The 21915-nt window shown below is 47.5% G+C and overlaps 1 protein-coding gene across 2 annotated transcripts in view; it reads left to right on the top strand.

The window, feature by feature from the left end:
- MNT (MAX network transcriptional repressor) overlaps positions 1-21915 on the top strand; it is a 45337-nt gene that overhangs the window by 14347 nt on the left and 9075 nt on the right. The window contains exons 2-4 of one of the 2 annotated variants that reach the window (XM_064468260.1): positions 2245-2821; positions 5780-5821; positions 6527-6638. In XM_064468260.1, coding sequence (XP_064324330.1) covers positions 2245-2821; positions 5780-5821; positions 6527-6638 — 731 coding nt within the window. The remainder of the gene's footprint in view (positions 1-2244; positions 2822-5779; positions 5822-6526; positions 6639-21915) is intronic. The other variant, XM_064468261.1, reaches the window with a different exon arrangement.

Here is a 21915-nt window from a genome sequence, read left to right as displayed (position 1 = left end):
CACCGGGCCCTTGGGGCCAAGGGGGCCAGCGGTGTCCTGGGGTGCATGGAAAGGATTGTGGCCAGCAGGGCGAGGGAGGTTCTCCTCCCCCTCTGCTCTGCCCTAGTGAGGCCACATTTGGAGTCCTGTGTCCAGTCCTGGGCTCCCCAGTTCAGGAAAGACAGGGAACTGCTGGACAGAGTCCAGCGGAGAGCTGCCAAGGTGATCAGGGGACTGGAGCGCCTCTCTTACGAGGAATGGCTGAGAGACCTGGGTCTGTTTAGCCTGGAGAAGACTGAGGGGGGATCTTATCAGTGCTTATAAATATTCAAAGAATGGGTGTGAAGAGGATGGGTCTAGACTCTTTTCAGTGGTGCCCAGTGCCAGGACAAGGGGTGATGGGCACATGTTGGAACACAGAAAGTTCCACATGAATATGGGTTAAAACTCCTTTCCTGTGTGGGTACAGAGCAGTGGCACAGGCTGCCCAGGGAGACTGTGCAGTCTCCTTCCCTGGAAATATTAAAAACCCACCTGCATGCAGTCCTGTGCACCCTGCTCGAGGTGTACCTGCTCAAGCAGGGAGGTTGGACGACATGATCTCCAGAGGTCCCTTCTAACCCCCGCCATTCTGTGATTCTGTCATTCTGTGATTTGTCTGATCCCTTGCTTGATGAAGTAAGGGTTTATTTTCCAAATATTTGTATATTACTGTGAAGAAGTCATAGCTCCAAGCATGCTGTTGGTGCACCGTGTTTTGTTGCAACTCCTTGGAGGCTGTCAGGAATGGGATCTGCTGACCTTCATGGACAGTGGATTTGGAGAGACTTGATTAAGGCTGTGAGATGTCTCAATGCCGGGGCCACTGGCGCCACAGAACTTGTATAAATAAATTTCATTTGTTCTGTGTTCACACAATTAAAGCCAGAGACCTGGATTGCATTTAATGAGGTTTATTTTGCTAGTTGGGCCACACAGATTTAATTTACTTTGCCTAGTGTTCTAAAAACATACAGGAACGTACGCACATCAAAGTTAAGCTGAAGAGCTTGAATGAAATCCACAGCAGAAAAGAAGTGCCCTGATGGGTTTGTGTCAGTGTAAAGTCCCCTGACCTAAGATTTACACTTGATAGTATAAAATACAGGGTATTTCAACCTAAGATGCCTGCCCTGCCTTGTATGCGTGGTTGGTTACCACCAGCTGCAGTCCTGTGGCTGCTGTTTATCTCTCTGTCTTTGGGTGCCCAGGGTCAGTGCTGGGAGAACTGGGAGCAGGGGTCGCCTGGCTCACAAGGTTTCCCTGTCTCCTGCACACTGGCTCTAGTTTAGGAGGTGATCCTGAAATGCACAGTTTCTTCCCAGGATGCTGTTAGTCAGGGCTGGTCTCTGGGCTTGTCTTTACCTCCCTGGAAGCAAACATCGGTGTTGTCCTGGGGCTGTCACATAGCCAGGGTGGGCTCCTAGGTAAAATTCTCAATAGCTGTTTGGCAATTTAAAAATGGAAAAGGAGGAATTGAAAATGTTTTGTTGTGAATTGGTTTCTTCTGCCATACAATAGAGTGCAGTGGTGTGTTTACCTACAGACACAAGCAGGGAGGGCTTTGGGAAGGTATTGTAGAAGTAAGCAAAGCTTGGGGTGCAGAGTCCATCCCTGCGGGCTTGCACAAGGGCAAGTGGGGACTAATCCTGCACCTACACCGGATCCCTCCGAGGAGCGGGCGTGTGCTCCCGGCCGGGTCCTGCCACAGCTCTTGAAAGCCCATTAATCTTGTTCAGCTCAGTAATGTTTGCCCTTGGCAGAAAGGCCTTGCGATTTGTGAGTTTGGACCTTGGGAGCGGGAAGTGACTGTATCAGGTCATTTCTCTCCATGCAGTGCTGGGAAGGGGGAAAAGGAGGTTGTTTGGGTGGTGTCTTGTTTTTCGTCTGCTGCTGCGATTGTGACATCCCCAGAGACGTCAGGATTGCTGCAAATGGCAGAAGAGCCAGGAGTCGCCTCTGCTGCTTGGTCGCAAGGGCTGAATGTGGGGGCAGCACGTGGTTTATATTTAAATAGAGCATGCTGGAGCGAAAGGGCAATGAGTGGAAGGTGCAGCATGGTGCAGGTTCTGCTGTGGGCATGGTGCGTACTGTGGGTCAGGCTGCGTTACCCCCAAGGCCTCCGCTTCCCTCTCAGAAACACAGGCAGTCACCAGCCTGGTTAGAGGACTGCGGGTGGGGAAGGTCAGGGAAGGGCCATTAATCACTTTTGGTGTTCTCTTTCAGAGGAGAATGAGAAGCACGAGAAGCTCCGCCTGGAGAGGGAGCAGGAGCAGAAGGCGGCCGGCAAGGCCAGCGTGCCGCGGGCGAACAGTGCCATTCCCCCAGAGGAGCCCCGGAGCGAACTGCTGGTGCCCGTCTCCCCCCCAGCCCCGGCCCCACCACCGCCCCCGCCCCTAGCAGCCCCCATTTCAGTCATTCCCATCCCCGTTGTCACCAGTCCCCCCCAGCAAGCAGCCCAGACCACCCTGTCCCCACCGCTCGTACAACGCCACCAGCCCCTTGTAAGCACTCCCAGTGTCACTAAGGAAGCATCTTCAGTTGCGCCGGTCATCCAGAGGCCACCGGGCCCACTTCTGCCGGATGGAAAAGCTGCTACACCCCCGTCAGGCAGCCCGAAGCAGCTCCAGCATTACGCGGCGCCGGTCCTGGCCATCTCCCAGCACCATGTGGTTCAGCAGCCCATCCAGCCCCAGCCTCACCAGCCCCTGCAGCACCCGGGAGCGCCCCCGCAGCTTGGTGCTCTGAAGCTGGCTCCAGCAGACGACACGAAACCAAATGAGCAGAAGAAGAGACCTGGAGGGTGAGTGCACCTTGTGTATGGAGGCTTCTGAGAGGGACCAGACAAAAATGGTACCAAAAGCTGTATCGACTTGGAGCAGCTACTGCTTTTGCAAAGAGTTGTCAGATCAGAAATACCAAGACCCGTGGATGTTTGGATGTGTTTGGTTTTTTGATAGCAGGGTTTCTTAGCTTCGTGTTTTTTATTTTTCCTCCCTGACTACGCACTGTAGGATTCTGTACAAGGATTTCTTTTTCCAAGCCAGAACTGTATTAGGAAGCAAGTCCCAGCACTGCCTGTCTGATCTCAGGTGGCATCTGGTATTATGTTTGGCAAAAGATCTCTGCTTATACTGGTTAGGGAGATCGTGCAGCAATGCTGCTTGCAGGAACTTTCTTGAAAACTGGGATGAGATCTGGGAGGTTTTATTTCCCAGGACAGAGATCACCTTAGCTGCTGTTTCAGTTTCTTAGTGCTCTAAGTGCTGAGGGCCTCCTGCTTGTTGGAAGCGACTGAAGGCTGTTTAATATGTCCTCACTCTCGGACAGGACTTGTGATTCAGAAGTTGCTCCAGGTTAGTGTTTGTCTAACTTGTTCTTAAGGACTTTGGCTGGTGGAGACTCTGCCTTCTCCTCAGGCAGTTGTTTCCAGACCACAGTATCCTAATACATAGTCTGGTATTATTTCTTGTGGACTGGGAGAACAAATCATTCCTTTCTTTGCAGCAAGCTTTTACCTGTTCCCCTTGGCCCCTCAGTCTTCCTTCCTGCAGGATAAATGACCTCTGACCATTCCCTTGACTGCCTGCGGCTGGTAGATAACTGTTTGCAATGGTGTTAGAAATGGTATGCTACTCCCATGGAGGCTGAGCAGAAAGTTGGTCTTGCTGTTCAGTGCAATAAAGCAAATGTACCCCTGGTTTCAGGGCAGGGGTGGGGATCTGGCCGGGAGTTCAGAGGAGATGCTGCTAGACAAAATGCCAGCTGGAGTCCCCCTCTTGCTGTGCAGTGTAGCAGCGGCAGCCTTGTCCCGCCCCAGGATGGCTCAGGCTGCTATGCTGAGATAGACCCAGCAGAGCTTGGAGGCCCTGCTAGTCGCTCAGGGCCACCCAGCCTAAACAAGTGCCAGTGGAAGAGACAGACAAAATGCAGTGCTTTCTGGGCTAGTGACCTGCTCGGGAGAAATGTTTTGGACGGGTCAAAATCTGGCCTTGCCTTTTGCTTCCTCCTGGATGGAGCTCAGTATTTTGAATGTATCAGAAGGTCAGGATGTGGCAGTTCACCTTCTTCTCCCCAGGTTCTCTGGTTCTTACGGTGTTTGCTTCGAGCTGTATGTAATGCAGTTGTGAGAGGAGCACGAGCGCGGGGCTGTGCGTTGGTACTGACCTTCCCTGTGGACGGCCTCTGTGCAAGAAGTGGTAGTTTCAGTATCGTCTCGGGGGAACAGGAAGAGATGTAAGATGCAGTGGACAAAACAAGGATTTATAGTGTCATTTGAGATGTAGAGATCCCAAAATGCATAGAAGGAAACAGCGAAAGTAATGTAGATAAGAATTTGTGAAGATAACGGCCTTTGTAAAACGCCAATATAATTCTTCTAAGATAGATTGTGATCTGTAGAGCTTACCTATAAAATGCTCAGCTGCAGAAATAAGTGCATCTGTGCTTTAATCAAGCGAACCTGTCACTGATGGTGTTGTGTGAGTTTAGACGGGTGTACAGGGGATTTCCGATGGCACGGGTCTACCAGCGGAGGCTGTGGGGAGTTTTGCTGGCTGAGCAGCAGCTGCCCTGGCAGCAGGCAGCGAGATGGCTGTGATTGCACCAGCAAACTGCTCTTGTGCCATCACGCTGAGTTTTGCTCCTGGGAAGTTGGAAGGGCTGTTGTCCCAGTGCCAAGTGCAGCATCACTGCTGTGTCTGTGCCATAATCAGAGCATTTTACTGTGCAGGATTTCTAGAGCTCTTGGCATAGGCACACCAGAAGAGTACCTGTCTGATGCTGAGAGAGTTGCAAAGGTTTCCTAAAGTGCATTTTGACGGGTTGCCCCAAGGTGCACTCTCCTTGTCTCCCCAGAATTACTCCCTTAGACATAAGCACAGAAAAGATGTCTTTTTCAGCTTGTAAACGCTTCATGGGAAAAGGCTGTCAAATATTTGGTTTTAAATACCTGAGTATTTATTAAATATTAGCATACCTCCTGAAATGCTCACCTCAGTGTTGGTGTATTTTCAGCCAAGGGCAAATAATTGCTTTGCATAGCGTATAGAAGATATTTGAAATCTCAACGTGTCTACTAATGTACTTTATCTCCACTGTAGCTGAAAAACTAAGATAACATGAACTTGTTTGGCCTTTCCTAAAAGTATTCCTCTGATTTGGAGGCTGGGGTCAGACCAGAACCCCAAAAACCAGAAGCTCGCCCTGGTTCTTCTTTTAGCAGTGACTGGAGCATTCCTGGATTACTTCATTCCATATTTATGCTCGGCTGTGTTATTTCAGGCACAGTAAAAAACTAAAGCAGTTTGAAGTATGTCTGCCAAGTCCCATTTGCTTTAATTTGAAACTGCATAAATCTTACCCCACTGGAGTGTAGGTGTAGATCAGAAATGGGTCAGAATCTGGGCTATCTAGTAGTGTATAAATACATACAATTCATACTTTATGTCTTTCCCTGTTGTTGATAGTAGCTGTGTCTGTGTATATATACACAGATTATACCTGTTTTTATCTTGTGTGCAGTATATGCATAATGCTTATCCCATCTAATATGCGTGTAAAGTATGGATTTTATCTTGACACAGCACAGGTAGAAATATAGAGGCAACTAATATTAAAAGAGTGATATCTGAACACCTTCGGTTGCTTTTTAATATTTATCTGTGTATTCTAGACACAAACACACTGCTGAAAGTACGGGTTGAATGGCAGTAGTTTTAAACCTGACACTGAGTTTATCTTTGTTCTGTTTGGGTTACAGGGTTGGGACCAGGGAAGTACATAATAAATTGGAGAAGAACAGGTGCGTAGAAAGCCAGGGGTTTGATTTTTTTTTTTTTTAATTGTAATTCCCCTTCCTTTTTTTTTTTTTTTGGCCTATAGTCTGTCAGTATTTGTTTGGCTTTGGTGGTTTTTTGTTTGTTTGTTTGTTTTTTAACAAATAATCTGAACAAAATTCTTAGTGACTTTTAATGAATCTTGCAGCATTGCTTTGCTTTCTTATAGCTCAATTCTGCATCTCTTGCTTCCCAGTATGTTTTATTTAACTGCATAATTGCATTACAATAACCCTGCAAAGCCCTGATCCTGCAAAGTAAACCCCCACGTGCATAACGGTGTAACTTCTCTTTTGATTTAAAGTAATAAAATAGCCACAATCAGGGGATGGTGTACAGTGTGAACACAGAATAAAGACCAGTTCCTGATCCAAAACTCTCATAAGCCAAAGCAGCTAAACCAGAAATATGGTGAAAGTAGAAGCAACAGCACAGGGAGGTGAGATACTTCATTTAAGATTGCACAATGGTTTCTTCACAAAGCTAGGACTAGAATGCATACGACCCCATAGTCTTTCTGCATTTGTGAGCATGCAGGTAGTCTCGGTGACTGCTATGCACATGTGCAAGTGCTTTGCTGGATTAAGGCCCAAATTAAGCTCTAGCCCTCTGCTAAATTGATTTCTGGTGTGTTCTCCCACAAGCTGACAAACCACCTGTGTTTTCTTTAGACGTGCTCATTTGAAAGAATGCTTTGAGACATTAAAACGCAACATCCCCAACGTAGATGACAAGAAGACCTCAAACCTCAGTGTCCTAAGGAGTGCCTTGCGATACATCCAGGTACGTGTAGCGTTCGGGTTACTGTTGGCTGTCATTGTATAGCACTTCATCTGTGGAAATCAGAGACAGATGCTAGCTTTGCTTAAACCGAGTTACTTGTCTTTTTCCTGTTGTGTAAAGGGAAAGCAGGAGAGAAAAGCTCCTATTCTTCCTTTTCCTCCTGTTTGAGCATAGTCATTTATAAACTCCAGATTTCCAGAACATTTGAGTCTTCCAGGAACACTTGCTTCACACAGTCTCCTTATAGTAGAAGTTCCTAGTCAACCACAAGTCATTCATACCAGCGGTGGTGATGCAGCGACGACATAATTTAGATGATCTTAAAGAGGGACAGCCAGGCTGTATAATTTAAGCTGCTTCTTTTTGGACTAAGGTGAATTTTAATCCATGTGTTCTAGGGAGGTTTTCTGTCTGCTTAATAACAGACAGACTTCCATGAAGGCTTTAATTATCTCAAATTTTTTATGAGATAGAGATGTAAATACAGGTCATTTGCTTGAAGGCAGGGAAAGACTGGAATTTGGGGTTACAGTGTGAAGCTCTTGAGTCTGGGAGAAGGTAAACATAAAATTCAGTTGTGGTGTTTGCAGGTTGAGTGAAGTAAGTGTTAGTGTTTGCTTATTTACTATTCGTGAAAGTGGTTAATGGTAGCACAAAATAAATTCTTAGAGATGTCCTCTGTGATTGTGAAATCAATAGCATGTAATGCAATTAAAACTTATCTGGAAAAATGGAAGAGTTGCTAAATTTGTAGTGCAGATGAAGAGAGTCAATAGACTTCATACATTTTGGCTGGAATAAAGGGTGCTGAGGATTGTGCACAATGGGCTTTTCCACAGTAAAGTGTCACCTTTTTTCCTCGCTTTCTTCCTATTTTCCTCAGTCTCTCTCAAATACCATTTCATTTCTATGTTCAGAAGTGCTGGACATTGATTACTTGCATCAACTTCACTTTGGAGAGTCAGTAATTACTCATCACCTTTCAGAGTTAGACCAGCTCAGCCTTTCTCATTAGTCTTCAACAGCAGCTTCCCTTGGAGAGCCTTTGGCTGGGGCAAATTGTAGTGGTACCCAGCTACTGGAGGATGGTGAACAAAAGGAGAAAATCTGTGTTGCTTAAAAAGGTCATTTTTGGAGATGTGGTTCTATTGCAGCCTAATGGGCACTAGAAAAGATCTGAGCCTTCCATTTGATTTCAGGCAGGCTGGTGTCAGTAGAGATGAGCTTCTGGTAGCAGTAAGGGAGACAGAGTGATCTGGTCACCTGCTCTCGTGTCTGGGAGTTGAGTCTAGAGTCAGGATGTCACGAACAGAGCTGTTTCTGGCGTGGTAGCGGACGTTTTGTGAATATTGATACAGGTGCAGACCTGTGCCTGAGCAGGCTCTGCTGCCTGGCAGCACTTTTCATTCTGTGCTTTTGGACGACAGCTTAAAATTCTCTTTGAGGATGTCAGTGGGGATGGCCGATTCTTCCTCTCCCTGTTCTCTGGATCTATTGTGAAACGTTTTGAGGCTTAGACACAATGCAGTTTTGCGCTACCTACAAGTGTATGTACCAACATGTCCATAAATTGCTAGGAATGAACTCTTGTCACTTCCTCTTAGGAAGTGTAAACTACTTTTATGATGGTCCAGAAGGTATTCATAGATTCCGAACTGCGTTTTTTTCCTTTAGGTTTCTGCTACTCAGGGTCCATTTCAGTGCTCCTCTGAATTGCTCTTCCCAGCATGGATGCGTTCTGGGAATCTGAATGGCTGGGATCAGGTCTCTCGACCTGACTACTCCGGTGTGCCCATGCTGTTCTGTGTGCCTACCATCTGGGGCTGAAGGGGGTCTTGGGGCTTGTAATCACAGTGTATTTAATCATTCAGGAGTGAAAATTCAGAAGCTCTGACAGTTAACATCACAATACTTGTATCCCGGTGCCTGGGACTATCGCCCTGCAGGTCGCTGTATCTGCACAGCTCCGGTTTACCCGCTGCGCTGCCTGAGTGCGCCACAGGCATTGTGGCTTGCAGAAGTTGCTGAGGAGACTCCTCTCAGGTGTGCAGTGCTGGTGTGCCAGAAGCTCCCCGCTTCCCTGCGTTCCCTCTGGGCTGGCTGTGGGGAGCGTGCAGGGAGCAGCCCGTGACTTCTCCCACCGGTTTTAGTGCAGAGAAATTGAACTCTCTTGTTGAAACGTCTCTCCTGCCCAAATGTATCTCCAGCTTCCCAATTGCAGGTGGCTTTAAGGGTGACGGAGCTGGTTTTGTGGTGGACACGTGGGGTTGGGGTGCCGCAGGAGCCCGGTGCTGAGCCGGCTGGGGCGGCGGGCGAGCCACAGGTGGGGTGCAGGAGCAAAACCCGACTAAAGCCCCGAGGCTGTGGGCTGCAGGCACAGCACCAGCTGCCCTGCCAGGAGCCTGCCTGGACTGCCACAAAGGAGAGCTGCCCCGTCACCTGTGACGGCCCGAGGGTGGCCGCAGCACTGGGTTGGGGCCAGCTCGCAGCAGTGCGTGTCTGTCCATCTGTCCATCCATCAGTGGGGCAGCGCTGGGCTGGTGCTGGCAGAGGGGAGGAGGCAGGTCGGGTCGGTGAGCCAGCCCGCAGCCGGGCGCTCGCCTGCCATCGCAGCGAAGGTCACAACGACCTTGGGCCCATCGCGGCTGTCCGCCCTCCCCTCTGGCCAGGAGCTCCCGTGCCAGCATCCACGTCCGCGCGTGCAGCGAGCGCGTGGCGGGGCTGCCTGCCCGGGGCGGCCGGTGAGCGAGCCTGCGGGCCGCACGGCCGTGCCTGACCCAGCACCGGCAGCAGGGCCGGATTGCCACCCCGCGGGCGGCCGACATGGCACGGCCGTGCCGCTTGTGTAACCTCCTCGCTGGCACGGCGTCCGCTGCGCCTCGCCTTCTCCGCCTCTTGCGGGGCGGCGAGAGCGTCTCTGGCGGCTGCTCGCTCGAGTTCGCGAGCGGCAGGGAGTATCCTGAAAGCAGAGTGTTTTCCTTGGCAGCGGCTTCACCATGGGTCTGCGCCTGAATCACGGGATGTGGTTGTGCTAAAAATTGGAGTGCTCTGTTTATTCGCCTGAAAAAACCAGATTATTAGAAATCAGTTTTGAATTTTCAGAGTTTCAAAATGAGTTAAAATGAAATTTTAATTTATTTTTTTTTAATTCTGTTTGAATTTAGCTTTGATTTGTCTCAACAAAATTTATGTGCATTGGCATGGGGATGGGCTGAACCGCCTGCAGATGACTCTTGCCTCTCCCCAGGGGTTACAGAGAGCATAGGTGTGACTGGACTGGGCTGGGACACCTCTTACCACCTAAGTGGGGATGAGATGAATCCCAGCCTGGTCTGCAGACAGGAGCACAGCGTTGGTCAGGATTACAATAAAACCAGAAGAAACATCACCTTCTTGGCAGCAAATCACACACCAGACTCGGTGTGTTTCACTTAACAGGCTTGGTGCTTGCCTCTCTCCCTTGAAAAGAGAAGGGAATTGTACAAAGGAGATTTAAAAGTAAAACCTCTTACTCTCAATATAGCAAAGTAGTTTTTCTCTTAAGGGGGGAAAAAAAAAACAACCTAAAAAACCAAACCCAAATGAGTCTTACAAAGGGGAGGAGTGCAGCACGCCAGCCCTGAAGCTCTGCTTAGCTGATCTGTGCCCGCAAGGAGAATGACAGTGCACTGATTGTTGCAACCTCTCTTCCTGCAAAACCCTTTTTCCCCATTCCAGCTGGAGCTTCTTAGAAACAGACTGTTTGTTTCCTTGGCTTAAATATTTGTATCTGCATCAAATCAGATAAGGCAGAAAGTTAAATTCCTAACTTCCCATGGAGCTGTCATTTTAATTTATCCTTAGAATTGGGCTTGTGCTCTGCAACAGTAAATTAGAATGTCTGCAGTTAAACACGCTGTGGCACAAAGGAAATTAGGCTGAATGCAGCTGGAAGTTAATAATCCTTTTAAATGGTGATTCAGTTTTAGGCGGTGTAAGCTGTTGTACTGTGGCCCTCGGCTGAGGGAGTTGTCCCTGCGGGTCACGGCAGTGGGGTGGGCTCCAGTTCCAAGCGGCAGAGCCTGTGAAGTGCATTTGTTCTTTGCTTTCTTCCCTGCAAAACATGAATAAAAATGCTGGAGGCCCCTGGAAAGTTTCTAAGATGCATGAAGTGACGTGGGAAAAAGAAATGCAGTGGTAAGAAAACGCTGCTTGCTTTGAAAGAGTAGAGGCCCATCCCCTCAGCTGGGGCAGGCCAGCACCCGCCACCAAAGTGGGGTCCCCTAGCAGAGAGCAGGTAGAACAAGCCTGTCATCTCACTGGACAAGCCTGTTATCTCACTGGAGAGCCGTGCTGCGAGAGGAAATTGCACCGTGCTCCACTTGTGCTGGAGAAGGTGCCGCTGCGGCGGCCAGGGAGCAGAACCCTGCTCCCTGCAGAAGACGTCAGACACAGTTCATAGCCAGGACATCCGTGCAGCTGGGTGTTTTGATTTGATTCTCCTTGAAGGATTCCTTGTCCCCTAGGAAATGTCGTAATCATCTTAGTTGGAAGCTAATTGAAGCCCTTAAGCAAGACTGTTTTCTCTTCTGTGTTCTCAAACTGTGCCTGTCACTATGGTACCTGAACACCTTTCAGTTTAAGTGGTTATTTTCTATTGCATATTTAGTGTAAGACAACATCAGGCGACTTGCTCACCAGGTGACACTGGGTCAGCCAAAATGAGACAGTCCGTGAGCAGCACAGCCGCAGCCTGGCAGATATCAGATCACACTGCAAGTCCTGCTTGTTTGCCAGTTTCCCCACCACAACCAGAGTCAAATGCTGACTAAGTAATAACGTGCTTACAAAATATTAGGCAAAGCTGAGCTTTCCAGGGCATGCAAGAGGCAAAGAGTAAAATCCTTTGAAGTTTGCAAAGCAGGGCGCCACTGTGATCCAAATTACTGTATGTGCTCCTTAGATACTCGCAGAAGTATTGGGGAGGGGAATGGTCTGTGGTGATAGGTGTTGGGCCTTAGTCCTACAGAGGAGTATTTGCTCTGTTTAGGAAATCGACTTTGCTTACAAATTCACAGAAGTAATTTACCAGTCCTCCTTCCTGCTTGTAGTCTTAGAGATAGAAAATAGCTGTGATGAACTTATGACAAATTGGTCATATTATACATTATTTGTTGCCTCAGGAAGGGTAGAATTTCTCTCTGCCGCAGGAGCTAGGGTTGGCATTGTACACCACATCCCGCTGACTCGATGGGTGTTGGAGCAAAGCCACTGACTGACACTAGCTGAAAACTTGCCTCTTGGGCCATGCCTGTAGTCTTCCCGGGAATCACCCAGATAAATTTTTGTTGCAAACCCATCTACTGATTTTCCTGGTCGTATGCTCTTAGAGAAATGTATAAATGAGCGGCAAAGCCATTTAAAAGTCACAAGGCTGCTTGTGTGAACATGTTCCGGGCCTCTTGCTGTCACTTGAACTGTAGACCAGCTAGCCAGAGAAGCATTTTACCAAAGTAAAATAGTCTTTGTCTTCATGATGGAAATCTTCCTCTTCCAGGGCTGGGGCAGGTGCCGGGCTGCAGCTCCCTCCCAGCTCCTGCAGTGAGTGGAAACAGCACCTTACAGTTTCTGTGGTCTGATGCTTTTCTTGGGAGGTTAAAAAAAAAAATGTTCATGCTAACAAAAAAAAAAGTTGGTGTACTGGGTTGAAGCTAATTGACATCTCTTCAGATTCCCAAGTAAATTACTGCATTGTTCGTTTTGAGGGAAATGTGCCTAATTTCCTCATCTGATTACAAACGCGGGCTTCCTCAGCTGAACTGACCGTACTGTGGCCTCAGCTGACCTGCTGGCTAGGTCACCGCTGCCCAGATCGATGATGTTTTCCTTTGTCATATGTAACTGCTTTAGACTGAAGTTAAAGCAAGGACAAAAGTTCATAGGTCTCAGATCGTTGTCAGATGGAAAGAAAATTAGTAGTTCAGCAAACTCATACCGTGAGCGCGGGTGTGAAGCAGACGTTAAGGGAGAAGTGATTATCCTGGGTGGGAGAATGGACTCTATCCCTTCGTAAGCAAAAACCCATAATCCTGCAGTAGAGGGCATGCCAGCATCAGTCACTGTACTTCGATGCGGGAGCCTGTTCCAGCTTTTCACCATTAGCACGTTGGTTATTTTGACTTCCCCTGTGCCTGCTTTCTCCTTTGTCACTGCTGTTTGCAGCGTGTGCTCTTCTGCCACCTCTCCTGACCGTGTGGTATGTTCTCAACAGTCACCCACTAAGCTGGGAGCAGAGGATGCTGTGTAAGACAATAAACTACGGAGCTGATTCCTGACCTCCTGCCAGGCGTAGAAATCCGTTGTGAACTGACTTACCTGTGCACTTCAGTAACGCTAATTGTTTATATGCGATGTTTAAATTGTTTATCCTTACCTCATCTCTTTTGGCTTTTCAAACTGCCCGAAGCAACATGCTGTGCACCTAGAAATGGTGCAGTTTCCCATCTAGGCCAACAATAAACAACAGAATTGACTCCTTCAAGGGCAGAACATATACAAAGCACCATCCAAGGATGCCTAAATAGTGCATGTAAAAAAAAAAAAAATAATCCTTTGTGCTGTCCTTTTTAAGCTGATCCTGTGGACATGTGAGCAGACCAGATATTGTCTTGACATTGGTTAAATTTTTGTTGATAACCACAGTATCTCTTCTTCTTTTTGTTCGGTTTTATTTATTGGTTGCTTTATCAATGCCTGAACACAACAATTCATTCCTGTCTAGCGTAGAGGAGTGCAACAAGACCAGTGGATTTGTAGAGTCCCATGCAAATGCATGGATTAGGTGTTACATGGATTTACATGGTTGTTACATGTTTACATGGATGTTACATGGATTTAGGTGTTACATAGGTAAAGGAGGACACTGCAAACACGCCAGTTCCTGACGTAGGGAGATACCATACCACAGACAGAACCACACATCTAATGTTAGCGTTTGGTCTTGTGTAAAGAATAGAGCTCATTTACATTCAAGTGCTGCGGTGGCTGGATATTGATCAAAATGCATAAACCAAACTGTGATGCTGAATCCATTTAAGTTCCACATCTTGAAAACTGTAGCTGTAACTGTTAGGTTTTTTTATTCTGTGCCAGCTACTAGGTGAATATACTTACCTTTTATAAAACTTGCCTGGTAAGAACTGGGTCCATTAGTACTTCCAGTGCCTCCTTCATGTGAACGGCACTCACATGCCAAGCAGTGTTTCTTCATGTTGTTTACCTGCCCTGATCAATTGATTCTATCTTGTCTAATTAGCCTGAATTTAATTGCCAATAATAAAGGCTTCCAGCAAAAATAGGCTGTGGTCATGCAACACGGTGTCATCTGTAGATTTCAGAAAGTGATGAGAAGTAAGACCTTTGAAAAAACCCAGTGTTTAGTAAAGTAAAGCAAGTTGGAACCTGCTCAAAAATGTGAAATGGGTAAGAATTAGGATGTAGGGCTGATCTTCCACTGGAGTAAGCAGGAGTTGTTCATGCTCAGCAAGTGCAGGGTCTAGTTCCTGCCCTTAACGGAATCATTGAAGAATTGATTTTAGCTTCAGAGGCACATCAGGCTACATCAATATGGGAGGTGGGGTGCTCAACCTGAGAAGCCAGGGGATGCTCAGAGAGCTTCCAGTCCCTTGGCACTCAGGGTGCCAATCTGAGCCAGCCAGCCAGAGCTTCCACTGTCGGGCATGTTTTAATAGTTCCCAGCTCACAGCCTGGGCCTCTGTTTAGCACGCAGTAGCACTGCCGTCGTTTTCCCTTTGGATAACTAGCACGGTCGTTGAGTAGAAGAAACGCAGGACTCCCTTCTTGAATCAGAGAGTTTGGTACTCGAGCTGGCGCATCTGTGAAAACTGATGTGAGCTCCCAGGCAGCTGCAGATGTCTCAGATCAAATCTTCTGCCGTTGTTCCCCAGCTGCAGCATGTTCTGCCTGAAGGTAGGCTCCGTCCGGAGAGCAGTCAGTGGATTTTTATTTGCAGGAGTGACCACAAAACCTGTCATGCAATAGTGTGTTTAAAAATGCCTGGGGTTTGAACCTTGTTGAGTGAGTGGAAGCTGCTGCTTAACCTTTGCCAAAAGGGATGGTGATTTTTTTTTTTTTTAAGAGTGTCTGTCTTGTGACTCATAACAAGAGTTTGGAAAGGGTAAACAGAATTATAAACCTTGTACGTGTCTCTGTAATTGTTAGAGAATCTACATCTATCATACTGCTGTCATTTAACAAGTAGTTTAAAGAAGCACTCAAGATTGTAAAAACCAAAACAACCTGTAAGTGGAGCATAGCACAGGGGTTCGAAATGAGGGCCGTGTTGTAGCCAGTTTGGGTGCCGTTGCTCGTACTGGTTGTTGTCTGATGTTGGAGAGCAGGCAAGGGAGAGAGGAGAGTGCACGTGATGTGACGAAAGCAGTGAAGGGTACAGCTTGATTGCATGGGCTTTATTTTATGTATAATATTGCAGAAGTCACCTACCTTTAAAACAAGGGAAAACCCCCAGACAAACAAAAAACCACCCTGACATGGTAACTGTTCAGTTTGGTTTGTGCTTTTGCTCTTCCCTGAGAGCCTGATAGGGAAGAGGTCAGGGGCCCCGTGGCACAAGTTAAAAGGGTAGTTTGGATTCCTGTTCTTGTTAGCAGCAGCAAAGGTATGTGCTGATACTCTTTAAAATTACAGTGAAGTAGTTACTGACCGATTAAAATGACAAATAGTTGCAAGAAAACAATAATCATTGTGTGTGCCGAAATGCAGCAGAGTTCGGCCCATGTTATACAGAGCTTTGCCGTCATAGATGTTGGTCACAGCCTTGCTAGACATTGTCAACTACAAAATAATAAACTAAGGGGGTTTTGAAACTGTCATACAGCAGCAGGAAGTTGACAACAGGAGATGAAGCCGATACCACGTCAGTGTTACTCTGATGTGATAGAAATACTGATAAAATGTGCTTTAGAGGATGTGGAAAAATGAGTAAGATTTTTACAAGGATCCCTGTCTCAGTTGTAATTTTTGATAAATAAATAGGTACTCTGATCCTGCCTATGTCTTGGGCTCGCCCTGCCAATTCTTGTGGTTTTATCCGAACGCTTTTCTGTGTGTATCTGTGACTTCTTGTTTTGTCTCTTTCTCTTTGCTGTCACTGTGGGGAAGACAGGCGCAGGCTGTGGGAAGCTGGGTGACCTGGGGAAACAGTGAAACTGCTTCTGCACAGGATGTTAACACGTGCATCAAATAAACAAACCAGAAAAATATGAGATTTTTTTTCTTTTAGCTGTATTACTCATCTTTTATGTCATTATGAGTTAAAATACTACATTAAGTTTAAGTTTAGAATGTCCCTTTCACTGCGGAATTCTTACACTTTCCTTAGAGCCCTCTTGGTGACATGTTCATTCAGGGACAACCAGTCTAGCACTCATAGGAGAGAGAAAATACAGTCTGATAATGAGGGTGTCAAGTAGGGACTGTTGGTCTCGTCATGCTGAGATACATCTTGATCTGAATAACGAGGCTGCGCAGGTCAACTTGGGACAGCATTTAGGGAAAATTATGTCTTTGAAAATTATGACTCTGGGGGAAAGAGGAAGGTAGATGGCAGGTGACCTGTTGTCCTGTACAAAGTAGGTACGAGTTAGGTGCCATCTGTTGGGCAGTTACCTGATTATTCACTGTATTTGTATTTTTGGAAAAAAGGAGCTGGTTCCCTGAGGGTGGTTGTGCATTTTCCTGCAGCATTACAAAGAACAACTTCTGTTTTGCTCTCCTTCCTAAAAGCCTTAAGGTGTTTGAGTGGAAAGCATCTCTGAAAGAAGATTGATTTTATTCTGCAAACATTCTGCAGTGATGTCAGTGTTGCGCAGGTTGGGTGGGTTTGCAGAAAGCTGGTCGGTTCTTGCTGTATTCTGCTCTTCCAGAGTAGTGTGTGTCGTGATTCAGAGCTCATCGTACCCAGCAGCTGGCACCTTCCTATCACTTCATATTTAACAATTTCATGGGGTTTTACCTACTCTAAGGCAGTCTCTCTGCTTGGTGGGGTGTGCTGTACCGTGCAGAGGAGCTTCAGCCTTGGGACCACCTTCGTGAGCAGCGACGGGGAGTCTGAGTACAGGCGGCGCACAGGCACGGTGCGCACCACAGCTGCTGCGCCGGCTGGCGCTTGCAGCCCTCAACCCTTCAGCGCAGGGGCAAAGATTTTGATTTTTACTCTGGTGTGTATGGCTTTGATTCATGGCCTTGCACAGCTGCCAGAGTTGGTTTGTACTTAACAACTGAGTTTTACGTCCTCCCGCTGCCGCCGTGGCCATGACAATAAGGGAGGTGGGTTGAGAGAAATCCTCCGGTGACCCAGATCTGCTCCGTGCACTGTAGGTGGAGCCATTGGATGTGAGTGACTGGCACTCCCCTCTTTACAAGGATGGAGAAACAGGGAAGATAGGTGGAGCAGGAGGATCAGCATCCTTCTCTGAGTCACCAGAGCTTTGGCCTCCCAGACCCACTGCTGCAGTGCACGTGCCGTGGGGTGGCGGTCCTCTTCTGCTGGGGAGGGTGGTTCTCTCGGAGCTCATGGTTGCTGGGACTGCCATCGCCTGCCAAAACTGTGTTTTGGAAGGTGTGCTCCTCTCCCAGGTGAAACCCACACCTGCCTGCTCCCCTGGGCAGCTGCCCAAAGCCGTGGGCAGCTGCATCCTGATGCACAGCTCGCTGGTGCATCTTGCCCATCGACTGAGCCAGGTTTGTAGGAATATGAACGAAGGGAGCGCCGTACCCGGGACCCATCCAAAACTCTGCTTTGTCTCCCCTGGCAGCCTCTGCGAGACGCCTCCAAGAAAAATACAAGAATATTGTAGCAAGTAGATGTAGCGATAATGTGGCTGCACGTTAATCTCCTCCTCATCTCTAGTAGTAAGAGATCTGGCTGTAGCTCTAAAGCGTAACTGCTTGTTGCCCTCCAGAACTGCTGTCTGTACATTGTCACGTAGGCTCAGGAAAGGCTTGCAAGGGTCCCGCATCCAGCAGCTGTGTCATTAATAATAATGGCTCATTGAAATGCAGCATGCTTTAGTTTTGCTTGCAGAAGATTATTATAGTTATACCAGAGATATATTTTCCCACACCAAACGAATTAAAATAATTTGTTTGGGATAATTTTCTGAAAAACAAACACCACAGTATTTCGGGGTATTTTGGGCAGCCAGAATCCATTAGCATCATTGAAAAAAAGAAAAAAAGGAAAACACACAACCAAACTTTGCAAGTAATACTTTTTTTTTTTTAAACACTGGATTTCCCTTAACCTTGAAAGTCCTATCAAGGAATAAAACAGATTTGCTAAACTGGTAGAAGCCAGCATGGTTTTGATGATTGGCCCTGGGCATGGCTGTGCTTTTCCCTGGTTTGTGTGTGTACTGTGTGCTCCAGTCACTTGCTGCTGCTTTTTTTTTTTTCTGAATTTGTTCTTTGTCTTCCTGATTTGGATTCTTCCTACCCTCTACCCTAGTAACTATTTGTACTTTGTCCAGAGAGCAGTGCTTCAGAAGGCTGGGTCCTCTTAGGTCTGCAAGGCCAGTGCAAATAGCCATGTTTCAGCTGTTCTTTGTTCCAGAAATTACGGCCCAATGTCTCTTTTTTTTTTTTATCAGGAGTCTTAAGTGCTAACAATGTGCAAATAATAAATGTAAGTAACAATGCATGTTCTCATTTTTCCCATGATTTCTCTGCTCCAGGCAGATTTCCTATTCTGTGATTTCTGCCCTTGCACTAGATTGATAGCAGTGGGCGCACAAAAATGCGATGATGACAAGCCCCTGCCCAGCACGCTTCTCTTGTGCTTGCAGAAAAGCCGGTGCAGCCTCTGCAGCAAACGACTGGCTCATTTCCTGAAGCCACCGCGCTTGCTGCATGCGAGGGTGAAGTCACCTCCCAGAATATAACAGCGCTCCTTGGCCGAGGTTAAACACATGGAAGAGCTGGGTCGCAAGGCTGCTGGCAAATGACCCGTCGGGCTGTGGGGCCTGTGGGCAGACCTGCACCCGGGGGTTCACGCCACGCTGCAGATTGCCTCATCTCCTGTGAAGGATCTGCAGGGTAGCAGCCGTGCGTGGGATTGGATTGGCCTGCTGCAGGGCGCTGGTGATTAGACCTACGAGTAGCATGGGGTGGTCTCTGTTTTACCTTGCAGGTTTTATTTTGGTTTTGGTGCTGGTGTAAAGTGTTAGCTTTGAGAGCTCAGGGGGCTGAAATCGGTGCACAAACAGTGGTAGCCTACAGTCCTTGTTCTGCTCCTCCCCTCCCTCGACACACAAGCTGTCACTTCTCAGTATCTGCTGAGAACTGGTCACTGCAGGAAACCTCCCCTTGTTTTTCCCCCGAGCTGAGCACTTTGCGTTAACATCTCAGAGCTTTGGGTCGAGCCTGTTGTGATTTTACATTGTATCTGGGGAAAGCAAGACCGTAATCCTGTACTGAGCAAATGCTCTTGGGAAAACCCATGGAGTAACTGCTGTAGTACAAACTGTCTGGGTGTAGCTGCACGTGGGTGATTTTAATGGGGCGGTGGGCGTGGGAGAGCGGAGCCGCAGCTACGTCAGTCACTGCGGTGGTACTGTTGTGCCGTGACCTGTATTTTCCCATCGGTGGTACCAGGCTAGCGCATCCGGCACCGCTGCGGGATTTCATCTACAGGAGCCAGCTGAATGAAGCAGTTACCAGGGAAACCATGGCTTTGGTTCCCATGGCAACCAGCCAGGGTTTCACACAAGCAGAAGGAGAGGTACCCACTGCTGTTACCTCTGCTGATGGCCTGATCCTGCCTGCTGAGAGGCCTGGAGGCATTGGCTGGAGCTTGGGTCCTGGAGGTCCTGGAGGTCCAGGGTGCAGAGCAGGTCCCTTCCATGCACACTCCGGTGGGTGCCATCACCTTTGCCGGTGCATGCAGCTGCCGCTGGTGTGCACGCTCTCTGCGGAGGCAGGGGACACCGGCCTGATGCTGTGGGGGGAGCCAGCTCTTGGTTTTCCTGCTTTTGTGGGCTCTCCTTCATCGCAGAAGGTTAGGTTGGGTTGGGGCAAGCGATTTCTCTAGATGTTGGGCTTCAAACAAACTGCTTGTTGCACCCGAAGAACTTAATAGAAAATTTAGCACAATTCAAAGCAGGAAAACCCAAAATTGATGTAACTAATGCAAACCCCCCAAAGTACTACAGGTGAGCGTGGCACTTCTGCCAACAGAGCATTGGGCTGTTTGGGGACTGCACGTGCCTCAGCACCCTGCTCTCTTCTGATGTTTCTGGTTGTAACATTTGTGGAGCCAGGCTGGTGGGCTACTTCTCCTGTAGATGTGTTGCAGCATGGCAGTCCCTGCAAGGGTAAGATCCTTTTCTTACGATTTAGCTTTTTCCCCATTATATATAGGAGTCAAAACTCTGTACGGCAGTGGAAAGCCTCACCTGCTGGGTCGGGTCTGTGCTGAGTTGTGTGGAGGTCCTGCAGGTGGGATTGCTGCTCGGGGACCTCCCCTGGCCCAGCAGCTCCTGGTTTGCTGCAGAGGCTGCAATCCCAGTAGCAAAGAGTTAAAGAATCTGGTTCAAAATTGCAAATCACTTTCATGATTGCTCATTGATGAGGAATTTTTAATCAGCGAACACCATGTATTAGAACACAACAGCTGAAATATGCTTTTGGAACAGCTCGTAATTGAAAGTGTGTTTTTAAATTGCTAATATAACATTTATAAGGGGAGCTTTTTAATAAGACCTTCTAAACCTCACTGATGCCAACTACGGGGCTAGCATTATTCTTGAGGCAAGTGCAGAGAAAGCGTTGGGGCATTATTTTCAATCTTGACATAAGAATAAGCAATTTAATTACAGCCAGATATAAAATGGAAAATTCTTTACAGTGACAAATGACTATGGCTGCACAGTGACAACAGTAGTTTGTTTCTGGTTTGTTTACCAAATAATGGCAAGTGGGATGCACACAAGGACCCAACAGCAGCTCTGAAACAGTGAGAAGAACGGGCACAAAGGAGCGAAATGTTACAACTGGTATTGCATCGGGTGTTTGCTGTCACTGCAGTTCTGCTGGTCTTGCTTTAGTAATCCATGTGGGTAAAGGCTGCTTTGAAGCTGACAGCTACGTGTAGAGGAGGAAAATCAGATGCTCAGAGGGAGCAAAAGCAAACCCACGTACGGATTTTAATTTGGTCACTGCTGTTTAAATAAAGGACAAAGGGACTCTTCACCACTGCCCTTATTTCCTTGTCACCATTTCCACCTCCGTGTGGTAGCCGCAGCCGCGCTGCACCCACTGGGGAGGGTTATCGACAGAGCTGGGTCCCAGGCCCTTGGTTCTCTGCAGGCATTGCTGAGCAAAGGGCTTGCATTCAGCTTCAAAATCAGGCATGTTTTCCGTGGGACCACTCTTGTACTTTATATTATATCATATATACCTTGCAGGGATACCGATCCCTGCAGCAGACAATTGCTGTGCAATTTATTTGGCCTCAGCTCCCTGTTTCACATGTGTTTAGGAGTTAAACTGCAAGAACTATAAATGTTCAGAGTGAAATTATCGATTTTTGTTCACCAGAGCCAGCAGCTGATTTGCAAAACTTCCCAGCTGTCAAAAGCCATGGATGGATTCACATGAAAATGATGAAATCCATGATTTCTTCCTGGGGTAGATCCACATCAGAGTCAGGGTTTACTGCCTCTTTTAAGTGATGCTCTTGTGGAATTTTAAGTGCGTGGAAGTGAAAAATAAATGAGTTTTAAAGTTGTGATTCTCACTGTAGCTTCCTTACACTGCTGAGTAAAAGTTGCCTGGGCAACCAAGGCTTCCAATTTCTTAACATTAAAAAAAGAAATCCTACAGTCGTCACTGCACAAACATAAGGAGAAGGGTCTGTGCTGAAGTTTGTTGTTTGGAAAAGAGCAGTCTTGGGGTGTGTGTGTGTTTGTTGAGCTGGCGGAAATCGTGCTGCTTTCTTTGGTACACGTGGGTTGTGCTCAAATCAAGTCTCACCGGCTTTGGGTTGTGGGAGCTCTGCTGCTTTGTGCAGAACAGAGAACCAAAACCGTGGGTGGCGACACTTTGCCTTCTCCAGGGGTCTGCAGATCCCAGTCCCGATTGATCCTCACCGCTCTCTGAGCCAGGTGGGAAAACAGAAATGCAAGTAATTCAGTGACTTTTCCACCGTGAAGAAGCAGGACTGGTATTTCATAAACCAGGTTAAGCAAAGGAGTTTGCA

Source organism: Phalacrocorax carbo, chromosome 17, assembly GCF_963921805.1.
Source record: "Phalacrocorax carbo chromosome 17, bPhaCar2.1, whole genome shotgun sequence".
NCBI classification, from domain to species: domain Eukaryota; kingdom Metazoa; phylum Chordata; class Aves; order Suliformes; family Phalacrocoracidae; genus Phalacrocorax; species Phalacrocorax carbo.
This window is presented reverse-complemented; position numbering and strand designations above follow the sequence as displayed.